We start from the raw sequence: 16,950 nt of genomic DNA, 5'->3' as shown, positions 1-16,950 counted from the left end.
ATGTTAGTACCTGATGAACAATGAGAGGAAGCAGAAGTGTCATTGAAGATGCAGATGAGAACTGACGGACCAGAACAAATATGTATCTAAAAATTCCACCCTGGTGGCAAAAGAATCTTAATGACATTCATGGATCAATATTCATGACATCTCCAAGTGGGGAAGATCCCAAAGCAATGTAAAGAATCACGAGCAAGTCTTATTACCAAAAGAAGGTATCTGTAACTTCCAACCCTTGTGCCTATTAAAAAAAATTCCATAAATCTTTATGAGAATGGTCTATGCAGACATCTAGGATGTTTGGGATGAAAATCTAAGAAAGAAATAAAACTTTTGTAGACGGCTTTGAATAGCAGACCACATCTTTTCTCACAAGGTGAAGAATTAAAGATCCCACTATGCCTACTGTTTGTCAGTTACAAAAAAGAGAACTTGACTCAGTAAAGCAAAATTTGTATAAACTCTCCTCAAATACAGTATAGTCCATGCACATGGTGATCACTAAGGTCACTTTGTTCAATGATCCCCTAAATATCAATCAAGTAAGGCATCTAACAGGATGACATATGCTCATTAAAGGCATTCTCTTGAACAGAGTTCAGAACTCTTTCAAGTTCATTCTGGAATTTTATAAGAAGTCTAAGAAGATGAATTCCCTCCGGACATATTCTGTAGACTGTCTTGTTCTTGTTGGTTGCACGCTGCAACGTCTTCTCCATGAGATCTCTCATCACCCCCCAAAGAAATCAATCTAGCCCTACACAGAAATAAAGGAGATGAAGAATACGTATTGCCAAGATTATGACATGAAGTTGGGCAGACAACCCATGGAGTTAGTCCATCAACAACTACATCATAGGCATGTGCTATAGCTGAGTGATTAGCAAGGCCAAAAATTGGATAGAACGTTGTTAGGCTGAATATTAGCTGAAAAACTGGGGAGCTCTTTCAGTGATTTCACGCTGTGTGCTTCCATAAAAGGCCAACACTAGTATTTTCTAAGTTATGGCTACAATCATAAAGCACCACAAATCCAAGTGAATTCCAGTTGCAAATGACCCACAGAGCAGTGGAATGATGCTTGATGAAGATAACTTGTATGCAAATGGTGACATAAAAGACATCATATCATAAGGGACAAAGGAGGTGAGTCCAGCATGTATTTGGGAAAGATATCAGATGAACAAGTCCAAGTACTGACCTGGTAAGCCACAGCATATTATAAGAACCAGAGGAAGGCCTACAACATGCTGAATGGATTCTTTAAGGAGGATTTATGGAAAGACACAGTCACATAGACTGAAAGGGTATAAATAAGCTGTCATCTGTGTGAGTAGAGGGTGAGAATCCACACTGATGACATTATACATCCACTGATGTGTTTATTATTTAGTGTTTGCCTGTACCGTATTTAAAAAGCCTTTGTTCTCCTTTTCTAAACACTTCCAGTTTTCACTAATAACATGTATCATGTCTCCTTATATACCTAACTACTTTGATAGCCTCGTATATATAGTCCCTTAATTGTAATAAAATCGCAGCTAGCAATACATTCCACAGTGAGGTTCTGTGGAATGAAACCAGACAGTAGTCATGATGATCCATTAATTTAGATCCACTTTCCAATTGGCATTGGTTACCAGAGCCAAATCAATCACATGGCAATCCACACGAGTTGTCAAGACCAAAATGCATGGATTGACCTTGCCATGTTCCATTTGTTTGCTGCCTATAGACAGAGCTGAACTCAAGGGACAGTCCAATTTCTCTGTCAGTAGCCTCCCTGCACAACGGGGATCATCTTAGCCAAGCATAAACCTAGTATAAGAGCCAAGCCTTTCTTTCTCTTCTCTAGCACTGAGTAATGACTGCTTTCATGACCACACATGGATGATTGCCAACCCTGATGAGGTTATATTGAATCAACTTGAGTGGGGTCTTAAAGAATATTGATGTTAACGTATAAGGAAAAGCACTTAGAAAACGACTGGCAGGCCTTTATGAGGCCATTGCCCTTAATTGGAACATTTTTTCCCCTTGTACTGTTTCTTAGGATGGAGTCAGTGAGCTTTCAGTATGTTATTGACCTCTGCAGAGTTTTCCCCATCTGAAGCCCCTTCCCTGGGCAGTGTTCTGCATTCCCTAGGCAATTCTCCTGATGCTAATTTTCTCATGGTCAGTCTAGTGAAAGCTCATTCTGCAAACTGAATATAAAAGTCTCCTGGTTTTTATTTGGAAACATTTGAACGTGTTTTTTTTATTCCCTGTCTCTCATATACTACTCCCTTCCTAGTCTTGTCCCTCCCCACCCCAACCCCCCAGTTTGGCAGCAGCAAATTAAGAAAGCATATTCTTAGGCGAGACACTTCTAATTGACCACAAGCTTGGATTTCCCAGTATTCTATTGAGAAATGTGATGGGGATGTCAAGGTTCCCTTTCTCCAAACTCAGAAAGCATTGGTAGCCAACCATAGGTCACTCCCATCTGCCAATGTGTTTTGCAGGCCTATTACCTAAGTGGCCAACTTCTCTCCCCCTTTCTTCTTTAGTTTTAATTGGTGACACAGCGAACCATATTAATCCAAGCAGCAATGACAGAGATAATCACTCCCTCTACTTTAACATAAGGGGTCATGGAGAGGGTGACTTGTAGGGAAACAGTGACATTGTCTTCAAAACTTAGGTAGTAATGCTAAATTATATGTAAACATGGCACTATAGTTCACCAGAGCACAAAGACACTTCACTTATCCCAAGGCTTTTATAAAGCTTTTGCATCAGGCATGCTGCAGAAATTGCAAAGGTGCATGAAAAAAGGTTTTCTCTTTAATTCTTAACACCCTTTACAATGAACACCATTAAGCAAGATAGAAGACCAAAGAACCAAGCCAATTGCTACATGCCCCATTCACTTTCAGCTGCCCTCCTCTTAATGAAGAAGGAACTAATGATGCAGGTCAAACGTTTTTATATACCTAATAAACTGTAAGCTCCTTGAGGTCAGACACTGCTTCATTTTTGCTTTGGTATCTCTAGGGCCAAGCACGCTGTCTCACATGTAGTAGACTCCTCAGTTTGAGTCAAGTACACAAACCTAATGCTAGGTTCTTGAGATTGTCTTAAGAACTCCTGAGGTACAAAGTCAGAAATTCCAAATTTAACTCTCTTGTTCTTGAGTCTGGTGACCATCTGTCTGATTTAAGGATCAGCCAACAACTTCCAGAGGATAATTTGGCTTACCCTGGTGATTGTAATGCTTGTGGTTTTGTATCTCCCTCTCTTTTTCTATCTTTTTGTTACTTACATTTTCCCCTTTCTGCTGCCCTAGTCGTTATGGTGCCTTGCATAGCAGGAAGGCACTTGATAAATATTTTTTGAATGAATGATGACTGGAAGTCTTGGTTCACATGTTTAAGATGGCACTTTATGCAGAATAGCTGGGTGACAAAATGCCAGTTCCTGAGTTGGGACAGTCTATCAAGTAACAATTGACACACAGTTAGAGCTAGTCTAAAGTCAGTTAATTCAACCATCAAAGAGTTGCTCCCTGGGGCAGCTAGGTGGCACAGTGAGTAGAGCACCAGCCCTGGAGTCAGGAGGACCTGAGTTCAAATGTGGCCTCCGACACTTGACACACGTACTAGCTGTGTGACCTTGGGCAAGTCACTTAACCCCAATTTCCCTGCCCCCAAAAAACCAAACAGCGATGACGACAACAACGAAAACAAAAAAACCAGAGTTGTTCCCAAGAACCCAAGCCCCAGAAGGATATTGTTGCTGCTTACTATGGAAACATATAATTACTACTACCACTACCACTACCACTACCACTGCTGCTGCTGCTACTAAAGGCAGCATTTATATAGAGCTCTGAGGTTTACAAAATGATTTACAGATATCTCACTTTATCCACACAACAACCCTGGTAGGTAGGTGCTATTACTTCACCTATTTTATTATAGATGGGGACACTGAGGCAGACAGAGTTTAAGTGACCTGCTCAGGGCTACACAGCTAAAGAAGTACATGTCTGGATTTGAACTCAGACCTTCCTGACTTCTGACTCCAGGTCTAGAAGTTTATCCACCGTGCTGCACAACAGTATCAAGAATTGGGGGCTTCTCTATGTACACTTAACTAAGCTAATTAGTCCTACTCCATCTGCATATATCATTCTGGTAGCAACAACAGGTTAAGAAAAAAATTCTCAACTATTTAAGGAGCCATTTTCCTTCTGTCAATTTGACAGGTAATGACCAAGAAGGAGGACATTTTCAGTGCCTGGAATTCATGTCTTCATCATGTTGCTTCCTTGTCCCTGGCGCACATACACAGAGGTCAGTCGGTGTTTATTGAATTTATAATCTGTAAATGACACGATGATCCTGAAAGTTATTTGAGTAACATGACTTTCCCCATTAGGGACATGAGTGTTTCCAAACATGAATGTCCCAGACCAGGGGTGAGGCATTTCAGTCAGAGACTTGGCAAACCTCTTGGAGAGCCTAAAATGTTGACTTTGAGGCCCCCCGAATCACTTACTGAAGTTAGAACATGGGACTTTTTGTGCTAAATGAACTGATATTCAGCAGGAACAGCTAGCAAAGTGAAGCTAGTCAAAGCCAGCGTGAAGAGCACACTGAACAGCTCACTTGACATAACTTGAAACAATAGAATGTTCTACCAAATGGGAGCCAGTTGGAAAAGAGCCATGTGGCACTGAGCCTGAATCACATCATAAGAAGACTGTCATTGGTCAATAAATAAATTCAAGGGCATATGTACAGATAAAGTGAGATTGTTTTAATAGGGTCACTGCCTGAAGAATTTTAAGTACCAGAACTAACAGCTTAGGCCTAATCCTCAGGTTAGTAGGTAACTTGTTCGGCACTTTTAACACCATTCATTTCAGCCTGAGAGAGCACAAAAGAAAAAAAAATCTAACATGTCACTGAATTTGAACCTAAGTAAGAGCCATGGAAGAGAGGAGGAAGGCAGCAGATCACTATCAGAATGATTGTTTAACATCAGGACCATTGGGTAAAAATTGATAATGACAACCTTGATGGGGGGAGGGCGGATGGCAGAGAAGATGAAATGAAATGGCCAAGATACTGTCAGTATTTACTCCTGAGAGGTTTCTGTCACACATATAGGTTAGAAATTCCCAGTTGATATCACATCTCTTTTGGACAGTTTTAGTCAATGATGTGGTCTCCAGATGGAGACCTGTTAAATACTTAGAAATGTGGTTGTCATTAGACAGAAATGTTAAAGAATGACTCTCAGGTGTCTGTGTCACCACTGGAAACAGGACAGTCAAGGCTTGAATAAAGAAACTGATATGCAGGGATCACAGAAAGAAAAAAAAAGCCTAGTTCCATTACCTGGGGTTTCTGGGCATTTAAAACCTTATTCTTACCATGGAAGAGGAAAAGAGAGTGAGCCCAAACTGGACTGATTTCAGTCTCTGAAAGCCTTAAAATGATTAACCATGAGGAAATGCCAAGTGTTTGATGTTGCCAAAGCACATATAAAATCAAAACAGATTCCAGGCCATTCTGCTTGGCTAACAACGGCAACAAAAATGATTAAATGCCTTCAGGAAATTTATCTAAGGAGTATTAGGCTGAAAGTCAAGTGGAAGGGATTCTGACCTATCAGGTAACTGCAGAAAAACTAGATTCCATTGTTGTGGTAGCATTCAGGGATCCTAGAAATGTACTAAAAATAGAAAAATGGGTTAATCATAGTAATAGTTTTTTTTTTTTAAGATAGGAATGCTCAGAGCATGTGTAACAATCAAATGAAGAATTCCCAGTAGACAGTGATAAATTTGCTCAAGCAGCTGTTAAATTCAAAGTAGGAAGAAAAGCGTCCTGAAGAGACCCCCAAAGGAATTTGGATCAGAAATACAAGCAGTTGGTTTGACTTTGCTAATCAAAGCCCCGAATAAGAGAGAATACAATGAAGGGAAAGGGGGAAAAGGGTTAAGATTGAGGACAGTATCCAGCATTATCAAAGAAATGAAAAGACTGAAGACTCTGTCAATCTCTTTAGGAATATAATCTGGCATGAATGTTAACTATTCTTCAAAAGCTTAAGGAGAGGAATATTTAAAAATACACATTTAGAACAATCCAGAGATTTCGGGATATTCTAGAATTGAATAAATCTAGAACTAAAAGGGATCTTAAACATCGTCTTAATCCAACTATCTCATTTGATAAGTAGGGAAAGAAGGCCTACAGAGTTTAATGACTGCCCAAGTTCACACAGGTAGTTGTTAACAAAGCCAGGATTCAAACCCAGGCTCTCTGACTCTAAAACCAGTACTTTCCCCCACTACACTGTTTTAGAACATTAAACCATTAAACAGATGAATGATTATTTTTGCAAATAAATACAGCTACCATTTCTGTAGTTTTTTTTAAAGGCATTTGTTGTTTTCACCTGTGTCTGACTCTTTGTGACCCCATTTGGGGTTTTCTTGGCAAAGACACTGAAGTGGTTTGCCATTTCCTTCTCCAGCTCATTTTATAGATGAAGAAACTGAGGTGAACAAGGTTAAGTGACTTGCCCAGGGTCACACAGCTAATAAGTGTCTGAGACTAGATTTGAACTCAAGAAGGTGAGTCTTCCTGACTCCAGGCCTGTCACTCTATCCACTGTTCTACCTAGTTGCCTCATTTTAAGCATGCATTAACTTATTTGGCCTTCAAAATAGCCCTGTGAAGTTATTACCCACCTCTTTTTTTCAGATGAAGAAACAGGTTCAGAGAGATTAAATGACCCACCTGAATCATGTCGCTGGTTTCAGAGATTAGATTCAAACTCAGGTCCTCCTGATTCAAAGTCCAATGTACTCATTCCCCTCATCATACTGCCTCTTCTACAAATTTTCCCTTATATTTTTCAGTTCTCATAAGACCTGTGAGACTTATACCTTAGAAAGTAGAAAGCCCCAATCTTGGTCCCTAGTAAAGTAATAAAGTTAGGATATCATTATTAAAAACAATATGTATTTATAATTAGAATGTATAATAGTGACAACTTCTGCCCATCAGAGGATTAATTTCTAAGCTCCCTGGAGAATGCTGGTTCTGAACGAGTTTGTTCTCTTGTTATTAAAAATTCAATCACATTTATTATTAAAGTATTATACCAACAATTTCAACCAAAGCCATTCTTTTCAGTATTTTTTTAACATCCTCACCATTTTCCCAGTCTATTTTTTCTCCTATTTCTAATAGTGTTATTGCTTATAGGAGCTGCCCCCAGACTTGGTCTCTAGGTTTGGCATTTATCTTCTCCAGGACATACTCTTCACCATCCACACGTGTTGTAATATCATGCCAGCTTGGGGGAAAAAATGCCATGATCTCAGATAAACTTACACAGGTCCTACTTGAGCTTCCATGCTGGTAGGAAGTGCTTGATCCATTCCCATAAAATAGATGGAAGCCTGATATGAAACCTTTCAAGCTGCTACAGCCTTAGTTAATCCATAAGGGAAACCTGAGCTGCTTCGGGGGAGCCAGAGGCATGGGTCATTAGGGGTACATTAGGTCCCTACAGCTTACCATCTCCTCTCTCACTACCCCAACCCCACACACCCCAGGCTTTTTCTTCTACTGTCATCACACTCTGTTGCTCTTGTGAAGTGGATCTGATGCTTATGTTGAGGGATGTTTGTGACATGTCTGACATTTGCTAGTTGTTTGATCCTGGGCAAATCAGTTAACTGCTCTGACCCTCAGTTTCCTCACCTATAAAATGGAAATAATAATAATAGCACCTCCCTCCCTGGGTTATGGTGAGGATCAAAAGAGTGGATGGTTGTGAACCATTTAACGCAGTGTATTGGCCATTATTATTAATGAACCAATGCGTGCAAAGTGCTTTGGACATTTTTAAGCCATCCAGCCTAGCTCTTAATTTTACTCTCTTGCCTTTCCTCTGTCTGCTCACAGGTCTAGAAGGCCTGGTTGCAGCTCCCAAAGAGGCAGAAAAGGAGTGCTTACCGAGGTCACCAAAACTTGGATTTCCCTCTCCTGTCACAGAATTTAAGCAGAGGGGAGGGGAGGGAACCAGGTCAGAAGGCCAAGGGTTGGGGAGTGTTCAGTCGGAGTATTAAACCCCTTTTTACCCCTCTGCCCTCAGCAGTAGGTGCTTTCAATAGGGAGAGTGGAAAAGGAGTTGCTAGGAAAGATTGTATAGTAGTTGAAAGAGTTCTCCATTTGTAGCCAGGGGCTGTAGGTTCAAATCTAGGTCCTGCTACCTACTAAAACTCATGTGACTTTTGTCAAGTAACTTTACCTCTCTGAGTTTGTTTCTTCATCTGAAAAATCAATAGGGAGTGGTGTTTAGGGATTTTTATATTGGGGTCCATCAACTTGTTTTAACAATATTTTGCTAACTATATTTCAATATAATTATTTCCTTTGTAATGCTATGTACTTTATTCATTTAAAAACATTCTGAGAAGTGGTTGATAGGCTTTACAAGACTGCTAAAAGGGTCTGTGATAGAAAAAAAAGAAAGGTTACAAACCCCTAATCTTTAAAGTCTCATCCAGTCCTAAATGATCCTGGCCAATCTCTCAGGATAGGCTACAGTTCCCATAGGTTCCTTATGCCTCTTGTCACAGAATATATATTGCAAATCAGCATCTATTCCTGGTAAACATCATTATCATACCTGAATTTCAGAATTATCATTTCAGATACTGCATAATGATCAGGAATGGTAAATGCCTACGTAAGTGTTTGCACATTTCAAAGGGGTTTACGAAAACAAACCCGACAGCAGATCTCTAATATTACAGGTCCAGGATAATGCAAACAAAAAGAACCCTCCATCCTCCGCTGACGTGTGAAAGCTATGGGGATTGTCTTCCTTAGAGGAGGAAGACCAGGACGCCTTTTTCTTTGAACCGTCCTTGTGTGTGCTACATTTGAGAGATGATGTCAAAGGCAGAGTTGAAACTCTAAGTGGAACTTCCTCTGTTAGGCTGGGCCATATTTGGCCTCTGAGGCACTTTGTTTCAAGTCATCATCAGGCATCTTTTGTAAATGGCTGTGCTTCAGAAAAGCATCATTGACCTTAGTGCATTACAGTGTATAAATACTTGCTTTGTCATACTCTTAGAATGCTCAGGAAGCACAAGATGGAAGATTTACCTTTTAAGTTGTTGGGTTTTGTTTTGTTATTTGTCTGATAAGCAAAATAGAAGCCATCTGAAAATGCTTTCAGGCTTAAGACTAAAAGAAAAAGAAAAAATGTTTTGAAAAGCAATATAACCCGAATTGTGTTGAGGCTGAAGGATTTGGCTTATTTTCCCCCTTTGCCTCCTCTTCTGAGGAAGCTACAGGCAGGAACTAATCTCAAAATCTCTTTATATTATTAATTATTTACTGCAATAAATAATAACTTAGTAGCACTTTAATAGATTTCACCCTACTAAATATTCATAATCTCCAAACTACATGAATTGGAAGGCTTTCAAAATAGAAAGGTCAGACTCACGTGGGAAAAGGAGGAGATACATATCGTGCATGTTGTCCTATCTGCTACTGGCGTTGTACCAAGGATGCTTTCAGTAGGTCTACTACAGAGGATGAGATTACATTCTAATACATTTATTCACCATAAAAAATAGTTATTCTATTCCCTTGTGCAATAGAAAAGAATAATAAAAAGATAGTGATTTATCCCAGGATGAATCCCTTTGAAATAGACAAGAAGAATGACATGAAGATAGTAATTTTCCTTGGTACTTAGGTAGTACGTTCATTCAGTACCATTTATTAAACACCTACTACGTGCCAAGCATTGGGCTAGTAGATACAAAGACAGAAACAAAACAATCCCTCCTTTCATAAAGCTTTACTGGTGGGGAAGGGGGCATTATAACATGTCCACAGATAAAGTATTTTGCACACATTATCTGATTCATTGGATTGGATAAACTGGTACATATTATAGTCAACAAGCATTTATTATTTACACTGTGCTGAGTGCTGGGGATTCAAAGAAAGGCAAAAACTAGGTCCCTGCCCTCAAGGAGCTCACATCCTGATGGTGAAGACAGCATACAAAACACTTTCTATGTATAAGATATCTATCTATCTGTCTGTCTATCTATATATCTATAGATCTATCTATGGATAGATAGGTATCTATATTAAATGGAGGGTGAGACACCTATGGAAACCTCAGTTTTATCCATAATATTCACATCATGTCAATCAGTTGAGACCTTGAGTTTTCCCCTTCTTAGACCTTCATTGTTCTCCCCACCCCCTTCAGAACAAGAATGGAGTGAAGGTTAAGTTTATCTGAGCATTTGGGTTTTAAGTATTGTCTCCTAGAGTGCCTGCCTTCCTCCTGCCCCTGAAAGAGAGTTGCTTCTTTCCAAGGCTTAATCACAGGCCATGATTTACTTCCTGGTCACCCCAGGGAGCAAAACCCAGGAGTTCTTCATAAAGAATGCTATCTTTAGAGAATCCTTCTATGAATTCTCCTTTGAAGGTGGAAAGAATTGATGAGGTAGGTGTATGACAAATGACCACACTCCAAGGCTGCTTCTCTTTTTTATTGTTGTGGTTCTTTGAAGAGAAAAAAAAAAAGAAAAAGGAAAAAAAGTCTCTTCACAGAGAATAATGCAGGACATAGTTTAGTGGTACTTGACCCAACCTCTCTGGAGGGCCAATTGCAATTTCCAGGTATAAATATCCTTTTTTGTTTTTTTTAAATGAAATATTCCTAGGCATCAACTTTGGTTTTCCCCCCTTTGCTCCCATCTCAGAAATAATTTGCAATCTCTTAACACTAGAAGGCAGAGTTGAAACTCTAAGGGAAACTTCCTTTGTTAGGCAGGGCTGTATTTGGCCTCTGAGGCACTTTGTTCCAATTCATCAGGTCTCTTTTGTAAATGATTGTGCCTGAGAAAAGCAAAAATTTGATTAAAAAATCTGCTCAGTCCTTTAAGGAATTCCTAAATTCTGATCTTTTAAATTAATTGGCAGATGAATTTAAACTGAGCTGCTTCGTATACTAGAATAGGAATTGTAGAGGAAAGCGAGAATCGCTGTTGGTGTACCTCAGTTTCCACATCTGTATAATAGGTAATAATGATTAGCATTTATACAGCACTTTTAAGATTTACAATGCGCTCTACAAATGTTACCTCATTTATCCTCACAACAACCACAGGAGATAGGTGCTATTATTATTTCTGTTTTACAGATGAGAATACCGAGGCAGGTAGAGGTTAAATGACTTGCCCAGGATCACACAGCTGAATAAGTATGAAAACTGGACTTAAACTCGGATCCTCCTGACTTGGGGCACATTGCTCCATCTAGCTGCCTAACACATTCACTACATATGCTACAGGGCTAGTATTGTAGCTGTAAATTCCGGCAGACGGTATTAGTGTAGAGAATAGTAGTATGTCGGCTTCTTTATGTAACTTATTTATTTAACTTGCACTTCCTTACAGTCATGTAAAATATGAAATGCGGACTGTTTTAACTGTTTTTCGCATGCTCACCTTTAATGATTGCTCATAGTTCTTATCTGTCTTATCTGTCTTCATGGCCCCTCCACCCCAGGGGAGAGGCTGGAACTCACTTGAGTTTCCCCCACTCTCTGCTCTTCCTCTTTTGACGCATCTTTCTCCCCACAGTCTTCTTTCACATTTCTCTCCCAGTGTGTCACTGAGAACATTTGGATTTTTCTGGTTGGTCTGTTTATTAGCAATTGTTTGCTGTTTAGTCCGTCATAGCCCTGTGACATTTAAACTTCAGAATGAGAAGTTAAGTATCTGACACAGTTTACAACATCTGAGAAAAAAGTTCAGAGCAATTTGTTCTGAGTAATTTGTTGTAGTGATTCACCACAAAGGAATGGTGCTCAAGAATGAGAAGGTTATTAATAGATGTGTGTCTTAGCCATGTGTTGTGAATAGAGAAGGAAGCACAAAACCTGTTGTCTTAACTAGCATCCAACACAATGCCTTGCCCACAGCAGGAGCTTAACAGATGTCAACTGAAGTGAATTGACAAAGATTTTACATTAAAATGTTAATGCCCATTTTTGAGAATCCCATGGCCATATCTAATATTAGTTCACCATTACAAAATGAAGTAGACGACTATGTAATTTAATTTTTTTACAAGCTCAGTTTTAAAGACCAACTACTCCAAGTACAGTAGCCAGACAAAAAGTTGTGTGTCAAAAGCTGTGGGTTTTCGAGACCTGCAAACACAGAGTGAGTCAATGATGTGATGTGGCAATCACACCATCTAATGTATTATCTTAGGCTGTATTAAATTAAATTCAGTGAACATTTATTAAGCACCTACTATGTGCCAGGTGCTGTGCTAAACACTGGGGGTACAAATAAGAAAAAGAAAACAGTTGCTTCGGTCAAGAAACACTGGAGTTGAGAGAGACTGAGCTTCATGCAGATGGGAAATGGAGTGAGCTGGAAGCATTAATGAGACTGTTGTTGTTGTTCAGTCACGTCTGACTCTTTATGACCCTATGAACCAACAGGCCATGGGGTTTTCTTAGCAAAGATGCTGGAGTGGCTTGCCATTTCCTTCTCTAGTCTTATGCAGGCAGGGATTAAGTGATTTGCCCAGGGTCACACACCTAGTAAGTGTTTGAGGTCACATTTGATCTCTGGTCTTTCTGACTTCAGGCCCAGTACTCCATACACCTCGCTGAGATATAGAGTTATAAGAGAGGAGAGCCCCATTGTATTTAGCTATAGACTATGTCTGTAATATTGTGTTAAAACATGATCATTATATTTTAGGAAGGACACTGCCCCAAGAAAGGCAGGTAGAATGGTGAAGAGCCTTGAAGTCCTGTTGAAGAAACTGGGGGATGCTTAAAAGAACATTTAGTGTAAACAGCATTCCTATCTTCAAGTGATTGAAGGGCTATTGGGTGGGATAAGAAGGATTAAACTTGCTCAGGACACATATAAACAGTGAGGAGAATTGTAAAGGGGCAGATTTTGGCTCAGTGTAAGGAAAAATGTCCCAAAAATTAGAGATATCTTGAAGCAACTTGTCACTAGAGATCTCAAGTGGAGAGTGAGAACCAGACAGTGAGGGGTCTTGTAGCAGAAAGTATTGCTCAGTTGTGGGTGGGTCCAAATGGCCTTTGATGTCAATCAATCTAAAAGTATTTAGTAAGCCCCCATGAAGTGCTAGGCAGGCAGCTAGGTGGCAGAATAGATAAGGTGCCAGGCCTGGAGTCAGGAAAATTCATCTTCCTGAGTTCAAATGTGACCTCAGACCCTTACTAGCTGGGTGACCTGGACAAGTCACTCAATCCCCTTTGCCTCAGTTTCCTCATCTGCAAAATGAGCTGGAGAAGGAAATGGCAAACCACTACAATATCTTTGCCAAGAAAATCCCAAATAATGTCACAAAGAGTCAGATATGACTGAAATGACTGAACAAACAAAAAGTCCTGGGCATTGGAGAATAGAAGCACAAAAAAAGGAAACAATTCCTACTGGCAAGCAGCTTCCAACTCTGACATTGTGCAGTTCTGTGCAATTCCATAAACCTGATCTAGTCTCACAAAAAATTTAGCAAATAGCCTTTGCCTCCACGTACTCCACCCACACAAAACCCAAAATGAACTACAAAAAGAAAAGCCACTGACTCTTAACAACACAACCTTCTTTCAGCTCTGTGAGTTTTTTCTCTCATATGTTATCTTTGCCCTTTGCAATGTGACAATTTTCTGTTTAAAATGCTTGATCATATGTTTTCACTTAGTAGAGCCTTAAAACTAGTATCAAAGGTGTAGCATTGAGTTTTGGGGGAAGAACTTCTGAGTTTGATTGATTTTCAACCACTCAGATTCATCTAATGAAACATTAAGATGATACAGTCTTACTACAAGGCATTTACAAATCTTCATTAAAATCTGAAATGTAATAAATAGCCAGGGGTATAAACATCGTTTTTAGTACCAGCTTAGAGTCCAAATGTCAGGGAATGAAGTGGGAGAATGGTGTCTACTCTTTTTTTTGAAACCTATGAACTATGGGATCTTATTTACAGAGAAAACTCAAGACACAATTAACTCAAAACTTCAGACATTATATAGTAGAAGTGGGGAGTGGTGTGAGTGTATGATGTATTTACTCAGAAATATGAGAGTTGAAAAAATAAGTATTTATCATTCTCTGATAGCCTAGTATGTTTCATATATGTGTAAAATGTAAAGAATATTAAAGAATGCAGTTGACCCCAAGGTGACTAAGAAGAAGGTTCAGCAGAATCTCCTCCTGATTTATGGGCCTTTATACAATCTAATCTGAGCAAGGAAAGAATTTTCTCTTAAATTTGTTGACTTAACAGTTGGTAAAGGCCACCTCCTAGAAGTGTTCCCTTGCAGGACCACGAATATGTTCTGACTTCTTGCCTAACCCACAACATATGGAGCTTCTGCCAGCTTTCTAGGATAAAAGGTAAAAGTTGTCGTGTGTTCAAAAGAACAGAAATAAGAGGGAAAGAAAAGTGTTTTGCAAATGGCCTCTGATTCTCTCTTCCCCCCCCCTCCCTCCCCTCCCTCCCTCCCTCTCTCTCTCTCTCTCCTTCTCTCTCTCAAAGATTTTAGAGGTAGACAGGACCTTTAAAACAACTAGTCTAGAGGTTCTTTTAATCTGAGGTTCACAAACTTTTAAAAACTCTTTGGATAACTGTATTTCAATGTAATTGTTTTCTGCTGTAAGCCTGTATATTTTATTTTATTCATTTAAAATCATTCATCTGAGAAAGGGGTCCATAGGCTTCACCAGACTGACGAAAGGGTCCATGACAACATACAAGAAGATGGTTAAGAACCCTGATCTACTCCTGTCTCCTCATATTTTAGATTAGGAAAGCAAACATTAGATGATACTGACTATATAATAATGGGCGCAATGGAAAGAACAGTCACTCTGAAATCAGAATATCTGGATTCAAATCCTGCTTCTGACCTGTGCCATGTTGGACATGTCACTTACCCTCCTTGAGCCACAGGCCAGTTTCCTACTCTGTAAGATGAGAGGGATAGCATATGCACAAAGACTGGAATAACATAAATAGAAAGAACAGTAACAACGCAAATAACCCTGAAACTGAATGATGTGTAATTGTAAGGATCAAGGTTGGGCTAGAAGAAGAGATGGGAAGATAGATCTCCCTCCGTTCTTGAGCTATGAGTGTGGGATGGGTCAATTAGTATTACCCAACTGATTTCTTTTTCATTCTTAGTTATAAGAGATGAGTAGAGGAGAGAGGAAGGATCCATGTGGAAATAAAAGGATTGTTAAAACAAAAGATGAACATTTTTTGAAGTGGGAAGGTTAGACTTGATGGCCGCCGAAGCCCCTTCCAGCTCTAGCTCTATGATTCCATGGTCCAATAAAATCTATTTTCTCCCTTATTAAAAAAAAGATTAAAAGGAAGGCATAATTAATCTCCTCTTGCCCTCTACTTCTATTGCTGATTCAATAGTGAATCAGTTCAGTGAACAAGAGACTCTTAAAGATAAAAAGCATTTTCCAGAGCATCTACTGTAAGCACATCATTTTGTGGAGAAAGACACAGAGGTCCAGAGCCATTTATTGACCTATTCCTGGTGACACAGATGGCTGAGGCTGGTTGGATGAGAATAAGGGTTAAAACCAAATAAACATTGACCTGATTAAGCACCAACAGATTCTTGCTTCCCTTAAGGTACTCAGGCCACAAATTACTTCTCTTCCTTTTATATTTATTGCTCCAACTATCCTCAAATAACCACAATATGTTTCAGTAATAGAGAGACACAATTTCAAATTGTCTCAGGAAATAGCAGTGCTGTGAAGTTGTAACTATACAGCATCTTAAGGAAAGCTTTACTTGTAAACTGGAGAAACCAGTTTAAGTATCAGAGAGGATCAGCCAAGATTTCCAATCCTTTAGGTTTTTATGGGGTGGGGGAGGCATATTAAAATTAATTGAAAGGAATGGAAAGAATTGACTCAGGTGGAGGAAAACATCTATTAGAATTTGGGAGGGGGTATCTTTAAAGTCAGGAAGGTATAGGGAAGAGGCATCTTTTGAAGAAAGTCTGATGGATGAAGGATGCCTGTTTTTCTTTGAGCATTCCTGTCCCCTGTGGATATTTCTAGAGCATTAGCTAACTCCCATAAATGATGAAATTATCTCAATTTGAGAGAAAGTTGATTGCTTTCTTTTCCTTCATACTTAATTTACATTTAGAACAATGCAAGACAACAAACATTTCTTGGATGCTTACTCTGTACAAAGCACTGTCCTCAGGCTTGGGTGAGCTGCATAGCTCTTACAAGAATTGTTCTCTTCTAAAAGGTCACATGCCCAAGGATCCTTAAAAAATGAGCAGCCTCATTTCCCTACATGTTTTTGTTTTAATAATACAGTTCCTCTGTCTTCAGCTGATTAGCACAAATCAAATTCCATGCCAAATCCATCCTAAGCAGTAAGCATTCTATTCTTTTTTACAAAATTCAGACAATTACTGTAAAGATACTTTTATGCCAGTGAGGGGGAAAAGAGACACTTTAGCTCTATTCTGAAAGATCAGTTGAGGACTAAAGTCTCTGTTTAATAGAATCAGTCATGACTCCTCATTTCATAGCAGGAAGTAGAGATAACCAAATCCACTTTAGCCAGAATGTATCTAACAGGCTTATCAGCTGTTTTACTCCTCTAAACTTGGTCAGTACCCTGGTTGTCAGATGGGAGAGCAGAAACTGATCAGTCAATAAGCATTTATTAACTACTTTCTATGTGCCAGACCCTGTGCTGAGCACTCTAGATACAAAGAAGAAGTGAAAACACTTCCCTCCCTCAAAAAGCTGACATTATAATGGAGGAGGGGGCATGCAGAAGAAAGGCTCAG

At 39.4% G+C, this 16,950-nt stretch overlaps 1 protein-coding gene across 1 annotated transcript in view; it reads left to right on the top strand.

Moving 5' to 3' along the window:
* Positions 1-16,950, top strand: part of ACOXL (acyl-CoA oxidase like) — a 531,229-nt gene that overhangs the window by 416,474 nt on the left and 97,805 nt on the right. Inside the window, exon 16 of the mRNA XM_036753019.1 lies at positions 4,250-4,337. Within this exon, the coding sequence (XP_036608914.1) occupies positions 4,250-4,337 (88 nt within the window). The remainder of the gene's footprint in view (positions 1-4,249; positions 4,338-16,950) is intronic.

Source organism: Trichosurus vulpecula, chromosome 3 (assembly GCF_011100635.1).
Source record: "Trichosurus vulpecula isolate mTriVul1 chromosome 3, mTriVul1.pri, whole genome shotgun sequence".
In the NCBI taxonomy this organism is placed as follows: Eukaryota; Metazoa; Chordata; class Mammalia; order Diprotodontia; family Phalangeridae; genus Trichosurus; species Trichosurus vulpecula.
Note: the sequence above shows the minus strand (reverse complement) of the source record. Positions and strands in the feature narration are given on the sequence as shown.